Source organism: Manacus vitellinus, unplaced genomic scaffold (genome assembly GCF_001715985.3).
Source record: "Manacus vitellinus isolate BGI_N305 unplaced genomic scaffold, ASM171598v3 scaffold_7_pilon, whole genome shotgun sequence".
Taxonomy (NCBI): domain Eukaryota; kingdom Metazoa; phylum Chordata; class Aves; order Passeriformes; family Pipridae; genus Manacus; species Manacus vitellinus.
Genome location: NW_021940813.1, coordinates 30,393,608 through 30,402,620, shown reverse-complemented (window position 1 = coordinate 30,402,620; position 9,013 = coordinate 30,393,608). Strand labels below are relative to the sequence as shown.

At 46.0% G+C, this 9,013-nt stretch overlaps 1 protein-coding gene across 1 annotated transcript in view; it reads right to left on the bottom strand.

Moving 5' to 3' along the window:
• The window catches only part of LOC103765010 (regucalcin), a 12,960-nt gene extending 4,238 nt beyond the window's left edge, over positions 1-8,722 (bottom strand). Inside the window, exons 1-6 of the mRNA XM_029964778.1 lie at positions 8,610-8,722; positions 5,206-5,374; positions 4,544-4,726; positions 2,667-2,882; positions 1,059-1,190; positions 266-420 (exon numbers count right to left, since the gene is read on the bottom strand). Of these exons, the coding sequence (XP_029820638.1) occupies positions 266-420; positions 1,059-1,190; positions 2,667-2,882; positions 4,544-4,726; positions 5,206-5,371 (852 nt within the window). The 5' untranslated portion in view covers positions 5,372-5,374; positions 8,610-8,722. The remainder of the gene's footprint in view (positions 1-265; positions 421-1,058; positions 1,191-2,666; positions 2,883-4,543; positions 4,727-5,205; positions 5,375-8,609) is intronic.
• Positions 8,723-9,013: the final 291 nt, after the last annotated feature.

Sequence of the window (9,013 nt, the reverse complement as noted above, 5' to 3'; positions counted from 1 at the left end):
CCAAAAAGAGTAATTGCATGTAGTTTTTCCAAACTCCTTAAGGTTAAGATCACTAAGATTATCAAGCACCAATCAATAATTTTGCTAATTTAAATGTTATCTGCAGCCCTTATATGTGGTCCTTATTTCCAAAACAAGTCATAGTAATTTTTAATATGCTTTGCCCATTCAAGACAAATGTGAGCTTGGTGAACACCAACACACTCTCAGAATATGAGGTTTGGCAGGTCCGACGTATAGAAAGAAAGAAATAAAATCTGCTCACCTTGAAAATCTCTCCTGCATGAGGTTCCTTAGCTAAGGTGGCCTCGTCCAGTCCATCGTATGCAGAAGTCACGTACATTTCTGAGTAGTCTTTTCCACCAAAGCAGCAAGAGGTGATCCTTGGAGTAGGCAGCCTCACAGTTTGAATTCTTTTTCCTGGGAAAAACATACAATTGTTTTCTAATGTCCATTTTCTAGGAAGTATGTAATTATGAATGTACTATGAATGTAATAGTACAGATGTGGGACTTACCCGGAAGGCATCTCCCCTTCAGACAGAAACCATATTCTAAAGGATAGTTTGTGGGGATATCAAATTCATTCATCTGCCTCATCTCTAACTAAATTTCAGGCTCTCCCCCGTATCTGTGGGGCTTCACTTCCATTTCTCAAAATGCAGCAATACAGTATGTGAGGCCAGGAAGGGCAGGAACACATGATCTAGGATGGCCATCATTCATTCCTTAACAGCATTTCCTAGCTAAACATTCAGTTAAACAACACTAAGATTTTTTTTTTAATTGCAGTAGATATGCAGTACACTTTTTTTTAGCTATATTATTAAGAACAGTGCGTGCTGCATCAGCAAACCACGGGAGCAGGGGTACCTGGCACTGGGAGGCAGCACAGGGAGCTGCAGTCTTTACATGATCGGGGACTGAACCAGGAATGTTCTTGGCAACCCATGGGGCAGAAATGGGCAGTAAATTACACCTTCTTATCTCGCCTCCAAACCATTCTTCCTGGCTGCCATTCCTCTCATGTTCATATGCACATGCTGGTGGAAGTCTTACCGGTCTCTGGGTCTATACGAATGACTCTGCCACCATCAATACAGGCCACCCAGAGCTTCCCTTCTGCATCTATGCACATCCCATCAGGCATTTGCTCCTCCTTTTCTAGATGGTACAAAAGTTTGGGGCAGGCTGTGGGAAGAGATACAAAGCTGGTGTTATGTGGGCTGCTACTGATTCTGTATCAGATTATAGTCTAACATCTTCCATGCTCTTGCAAACAGCTAAGTTCATTTTCTGTGAGAAAGACATTCTGCAAAATGTACATCATATATGCATTTTGCAGACTGTTAGAAGCGAGACTTAGCCTTTCTTAGGCAGAAACAAGCCCCCAGCAAAGCCATTGCAGTTTGGGATTGTACTGAATTAGGGCTCCTATTATTTTACCAAGAGAAGAACAAAATGCCCCCATCTCCCTTGTTAACCCACTTGTTACCTGCCACAACACGAGTGCTGCCAGTGCAATAATTTTTCCTGGACTTTCATTGGTCATGGCAGCCTGGATATGTCACATAAATAATGACATGGGTTTAAACATTGGTGATAAGCCATTGGTCCCAGCTAAAGATCAAGAACTTCACTTTTTAATGGTCAACCAAGCAACCAGTTTTGATTAAGACTGGATGCCAGCTGCTAGTGGTCTAGGATGCAGTGCAGATGGATTGGAGGGCGCATGCATGGTTCATGGAGCAGGGCCCATGGGCAGTGGACCACCTGCAGTGACCCAGCACCTTCTGGCTATCACCACCCAAAAAGAGACAGTCACAAGCCTAGCTAAGGCTAGGAAGCTCAAACACATTACATTTTTGTATTTTCAGCAGGGAAAGTTGCATAAAATCTTCTTTAGAAATCTTATATCTTAAAAATCTGTAGGAACAGATGATCTCAGCAAAGTGAAATCTGAGTGAATGCAGTTATTTTCTGTAATTTTCAGCCGTGATTACACAAAGTCCACACTCATTAGAGTACAAAGGTGGTTCAGCCTTTTAAATTTGCTTGGAGTATATCAGGCTGATACTGCACAGAAATATTTCACAGAGTTTTGAAATGAAGTTATATCCATTATTCTTGCACCTAAATTTTCCTTTTTGTGGATATAATAAAAAATGTTTACCCAGAAAGTGAATTTAAGTGAAATTTGCCAACATCTGAAGGCAATTTTAATTTCAGAATTGGGAAACCTCAGTCACGATGATAACTTGATCCTCCAAATAACTTTCTGTGATATATATGCATGCACATTCTCCATCTATATTTATGGAGCTAGTACAACCAAAGTGTTCCAGTAGATGGCACTCAAGAGTAAATAGCATCCTGCAAACCCTCTCATTCCGGAGTATAAATGGCTTGTTCCCTAGAACTCCTTGAATGGGTCTAAATATGAGCCATCTCTCCAGACGAAAGTAAGCTGAAGGACTGTCAAAAGTTTGTTAACCAAATACACCTGATAAGTAGCTAAATTTGAGAAATACCACAGTCAGCGTACTGACAAGTTGTAAGCAGAAGATACGAAATCTGTCAAATAAATAACCACATCTCACAGGCCCAGGTCTTGCTGCAGAAAGAACAATAGAGCTACTTGTCACCAAATTTAAAAAGCATGTGTACCAATCTTTCCAGTGTGCACATCATAGCTGAAGGCATGGACAGCGTATGTCAGGCTGTCAATGTGAAAGAAGGTCCTGTGGTCCAGGGACCAATCCAGACCATTGGAGATGTCCACCTGGTCTAACTGTTTTATTACGGAATGGTCAGGGAAAAGGGTATAGAGAGCCCCCTGCCGCCTCGCTCGGACGCCTGGTGCTGTCTCTTCAGCCATCGTACCTGAAATGGAAATGGGAGCACAGTTAGAAGAAAGCAGAAGCTTGTTCATCGTGTTTAATCAAAACACTCCTCTGACTGTTACCAAGAGGTCCTAGGGAGAATCACAGCACTGTGATTTTTTTTTTTCTTCCTAAAAAGAAAATATTTTTAGGAAGAAATTCTTTGCTGTGAGGGTGGTGAGACACTGGAAGAGGTTGACCAGAGAAGGTGTGGATTCCCCATGCCTAGCAGTGTTCAAGGTCAAGTTAGACGGGGCTTTGAGCAGCCTGGTCTAGTAGAAGGTGTCCCTACCCATGACAGGGAGGTTGGAACTAGGTGGTCTTTATGTAACTAAATGGTCTTTAAGATCCTGTTTAACCCAAACCATTACATGATTCTACAATTTTACAGTTCTATGATGAAGGGTCTAACCAGGCCCTGAGAGGTTGATGAGAAGGAGGAAAAGGAACACACCAGAAGCAGATGCCTCCCACAGAACTGATCCTGGCCAGTGAAAGGATGAGTTTCTGCACTGCCATGAGGTTTAAGTCACAGACACCAAAGACCCAAAGGAGCACCATGACACACCAGGGATTCAGGTTCTGCTCACAGTACAAGCTAAGATGCAGGCAAGCATCATGTGCTCTTTTTGCTGTTGCTCTTTGTAAGCCACTTTCATCATTTAAATGGTCTATGATCATAAAATACAGGTGTACACCATGTGCCTGAAAGCGATGTCCAAGCACTCCTTGAACTCTGGCAGGTTGGGACCATGACCACTGGGGAGCCTGTTCCAGCGCTTGACCATCCTCTGGGTTAAAGATGCTTTTTGTAATACCCAACCCTTCAGGAGGCTGAGGATCTCTCCCCACATCCCTGTTTCCCACAGGCTAACTGGGAGAGGCTGCATGTGGACGATGCAAGCTGCAGCTCATGTTCTGTTCTAGAATCACAGAATATGCTGAGTTGTAAGGGACCCACAAGGATCATCGAGTCCAACTCCTGGTCCTGCACAGGACCATCCTCAAGAATCACACCATATGCCTGAGAGTATCATTCAAATGCTTCTTGAACTCTGTCAGGTTTGGTGCTGTGACCACTTCCCTGGGGAGCCTGTTCCAGTGCCCAACCACCCTCTGGGTGAAGAACCCTTTTCTAATATCCAACCTAAACCTCCTCTGACACAACTTCAGGCCATTCCCTTGTGTTCTGTCACTGGTCACTGCAGAGAAGAGATCAGTGCCTGCCCCTCCTCTTCCTCTCACAAGGAAGTTGTAGACTGCAGTGAGGTCTCCCCTCAGCCTCCTCTTCTCCAGGCTGAAGCTGCATCCCTCTCTATACCATCAGAAAACTTCCCACCTACATGAGCCTTTCACTGGCTTTTCACCTTCTACAGAGGCAGGTGTTTGACAAACATCATCCACCAAGTAGCAGAGCCTTCCTGTTGGATGGCTCTTGCCAACAGCCTCTGTCCTCATTTAGGTCAGAGAATGCTGGGTCCCTTGTCCTCCTTCATCGGGCAGTAACTGAGCAGAGCGTTCGCAAATTGGCTCATGCTTGTGACAGTGGGTTTTGTAGGGAGCTCAGCTGAGGAATCAATAACAAAGAATAAAATGCATTATATAAAATACACTGTAATAAGTTTCCCTTTGCTCTGGGGGAAATTTCTGCCGGGAACTTACCAGCAAAAAACCTCCCCTTTGGATCCACTTTCCCATCATTGAACCTGTTGTTGGGTTTATCCTGCTCGAGCTCAAGGATGGTGGTGACTGCCTGGGTGTCCCAGTCCAGAAAGGCAAACCTGGTTCCCAGGGCAATAACGTAGCCCCCACACTGCCGCAGTGCCACCGAGCCAACACGGGCATCTGTGGGTGAGAGGGAGCAGAAGATGACAGGTAGCTCTGAGGCCATCGGTCAGCACTCACCGAGGGTGTCTGGGCTTCACTGGGACATCCCTGACCTGGGAAAGGCTGAGCTGATGCTAAGATCCTTCTCCCCTGGGATCATTAGCACATCTCACTAGCTCTATGTTCCAAAGATTTTCCCACTTTCTGGGCAGACACAGTCATTAGGACTGTATGTCTGGCTCTGCAGGTCCCAAATGAAACATGCATTCCCATTTAGGCTTATCAAGGGCAACACACACATGGTCCTCCACACCTGAAAACACTCCCCTCTGCTCAGCTGGCTTGGGCCACACCGTGCTCAGCAACATGCTGTGGGAGGACAGGGCATGTGGCCCCATGGAGAGTAAGGGACACCACTATGCTGCAGGACTCCTACTAGGAGGGAAGGATGGGGCAGACAGAGTGACTCCCGGAATGAAGTGAGTACAGACTCTTACCCACAGACACGCTCTGCACCTCATTGGTGATTGGGCTCCAGCGGCAAACTTTCTGTGAGTTAATGTCTACATAGACAAGTGCATTCTCCCTTTCTTCCCAGACCGGGCACTCTCCCATCCGGTTCTTCTCCTTCACGACAGATTCGATTTTGATGGAGGAGGACATGGTCTGAGGGGAAGAGAGTTAATAATGGATTTAATGAAAAGCTGTCATGTTTATGCTTAAAAGCAGAGTTTGTAAATGGCAAAGCACTCCAAATCCCACATGACAGAGTAATTTAGGAGGTTCCTATGGAATTTCCATGGCCTCATGGTTGGAAATGAGCTCAAGACACCAAAGCTTCTCCTTAGCAAAACTTTCCTAAACCACAGCTGCTGATGAAGCACCTGCCTCCAGGCAAGGGAGTGCTGGGCCATGGCCCTGAGCTGGCACCCATCTGTTTTCTGGGGATCAGTGATCCCAAGGGTCCCTCAGACCACAGGGAGCAGCACAAACGAGTCAGAAGTCTTTCTGTGAGAAAACAAGGCTCTGCCTTACCAACGCAGATGCACTGGCTTTCTCCACAGGAAGACATATATGTACCCGTAATACCGACTGCTGGCTGCCACCAAGGCCAGACCAGGTGCCTGTTCCCACACCAAGTCAGTGTGAATATGCAAACACTGAGGAAATCTCCTGCCTTTGAAATCCTACTGTTTTGCTTTCTCTCTAAGCATTTCATCTTCATCAGCCCCCTCACCACCCCCGCTTCATCTCCAACCCCTGCCACAGACTCCGAATTTTGCCCCATGCCAGGCTGCAGGGTGTAATTACCCCAGTTGCTGCTCTGGGGGCAAAGACGCCAGTGAACCTCTCATTACATGCATCTGCTTCTGCCAGGAGTTGTTCATGCCCTAACTACCCCATCCCCCTGTCCCCAGGGTGCAGCAGGGTGCCCACAGGGACACCAGTCAATCAGCCACAGCCCTGGCATGGGGTGCACAATCCATCAGGTTTGTGTCCAGAGCCCACTGATGCCCTCCAAAATAGGGATCCTGGGCTTGCCCTGCCCTTGCTGTGGAGTGGGATGTGAGCAATATCCTCCACCATTCAGCTCTTACAAAAGAAAGAGGCCCACTCGCTGCCTCAGTCACCACTAATACTAATGGAGCCACATCCCACCAGCACCCACCAGCCTCAGCACATTTTTTCCACAGACTGGGGAGATATTTCTTGGGAGGCAGCCAATCCCTGACATAACATTAGTCCTAGGGATTACTGTATTCAAGCAGGCATTGTTTCCTAGTAGGTGAGCTGGTGATAAGGTTTACAGATAATTAATTAGCACTAATGCACTTCAAAATACGTAGGAAGAGCCAGTCAATCACTGTGAGTGGAAATGCAGGGCTGGGGCACAGGATCTTTCCTGAAATGAGTCACACAACCAAGGTAAGGTTCAAACGACCCATCTATCAACTATATCCCACTCCCTTCCAAAAAACCTGGCCACAAGAGTCCGGGCAGCAAGCTACTCCACACAGGCAAACAGCATCAGTCTAAATGTAGATGAGGATATATAATAAGATGCCAGGTTTTAACCTCCTTAAACCTGTTAAACCATGCTCAAGCTAGCAGAGTGAGTTTCTCTTCGGTTAAAGCTTTGTGTCATGTGGCTGCCATATGTGGGACCCGAGGCTTGGAGACACAATGCTGACTTTATTATATCATGACTTGGAAAACACAGAGTTGCTCTCATCCCTGTGGGAAAATGGCATTCAGCAGCAGCCCAGCAGCAGTGCAGTTCCTGCAGAGGCAGAAAGCCTCCAGATCTGCAGCAGCCACTGTGTATTTGTCTTGGCCATTGTTTCATTGACCCAACCAAGCCTTATTAAAGCTTTCTTTTCTCACCAGCTCCTGTTTCATTTACATCCTCCTTCTCCAACTTCCGTAACACCAAAATAGGGGCCTGGCAGATAAGCTGTGGTGAAATACTGATTCACAGCTCGTCCCACATGCCACATGAGGAGTACGCAATCACACTATTGTCAACTGTTTCACAAGGCACAGTCAGGGGAGAAACCAACCTGCCTGCACCAGCTGTCTGCTCACCCCACTCATGTCACCCCAGCAATGCTGTGGAGACCTGCCCTGTCCCACGGAGCCTCAGTGTGTGTCCTCCTTCCCCATCTGCACATTCAGCTTCAGCATCTATCCCCTTCACCGAAGAAATAGCTCCTGTGTGTTACTCCAGCTGTGGAGTTTTTCACACTGATGAATATTTTGGTTCAAATAATCATCAGCCCTCCCCTTTTTTAAGAAGAGGGCAATTGGAAGGGAAGACTTGTGCTTTGCTGGCTGAGGCTTCACTAGTTTTTACAAGCAGATGAAAATGGAGGTTTTTAACAGGAAGGGTCGTCATACTGTAAAAGGCAGCACTGCCCTCCAGAAGAGTCCCCACAAACTGGCAGCCTTGGTCTCATCCTATCTGTGTCCCCCTTCCACCCAGTGGTACACCTCCTGTCGAACCCTCTCTGTCAGCACCCTATGGAACTTTGCAGCAGAAGCAGCAGCATTTCACCAAATACATCATCTCAGGGAAAAATGAGGTAATGACCCCAAAAACCCTGGTTCAAAACATCCCAGTGTAATCGCTCCCCAGGCATCCTGCCACCTGGCACCTTTTTCTGTGGCACCTCACACCCTGCTTGGCACAACATTAACCCATCAGAGATGAGCATGCAAGGAAAGACAAGAGAAATTCCAATCAAAAAGGATCAAATCCCACCATATTCTCCAGAAACAAAATCCCTGCAGAAAAACATGTCACATTCACCCTGCCTATATCCTCTCTCCAATATTTTGTTGGCTTTACAGCCTCCTGGACTCATGCCTAAACCCCTTATGGAGACTAAGGGGCTGACGGGTGTCACTGAAACATTTTCCAAGTTAAACTGTTTAAAGTTACCAGAATTTGGAGACCACAAGAAAAATTTCCTGTTAGAAATGAAAAACTAATGTAAAAACATCCTGTCTGCTCTACAAACTAAATCCTCTCTCTGGTAGCTATTTGAAAATAGCCTTTCTAACCTCAGTCCACATCTCTTTTCAAATGATCTGGACAAAAATTGGTCATTTCAGTATCCCCAAAAAGATATAGGTAAAGTACAAATTAATGACTGGCCTTAAAACATTTCTTTGCTGTTTCCCTCCCGCTCTCCCCCCCGTGCAAACACACATTTCATTTTTCATGACAAGCTGAAGTTTGAATAAGCAGGCAGACAGCTAAAACTTTTAATATACAAACAATTATCTGCATAAACCAAAGAATTTTAAGAACCCTTTTCCCCTCAGTCAAGCAGATGAATATTTTTACCAAGCTGGAGGACACCTATGCGAAACTCTGCAGTTCATCACATCAACGCACCTGCTGAGGACAATATTGCAAGACCTGAGTTGGTGACTCTTTTCCAGCACTGGTCCAATGAAACTGGCTGCTGTTTTCAGCGACGGTTAAAAATGTGCAACAGTTGATGTTATCTGCATGGAGCAGGTAACCTTTTACATTTTGTATTCAGTCAGCAGTCACATGAATGATGAGGCAGGGACCAAAGCCCTTCTGAATGGTCTGGTTTGCAGTGCCAGCAGCAGGACATGTGATAGGAAAAAATCCTTGCTCAGTATTTTTCTCATGTCAGGAGAGCAAGAGAGGAAAACTGAGGCATTGCACCATTCAGTTGCCCCAAGGGCTAGCCCAGTCTTCCCAAATTTAGGGTGATAAAAGGGAAGGTTAACGAAAGATGCAGGGGAGGGTTTTGTAGTACTCTGAGC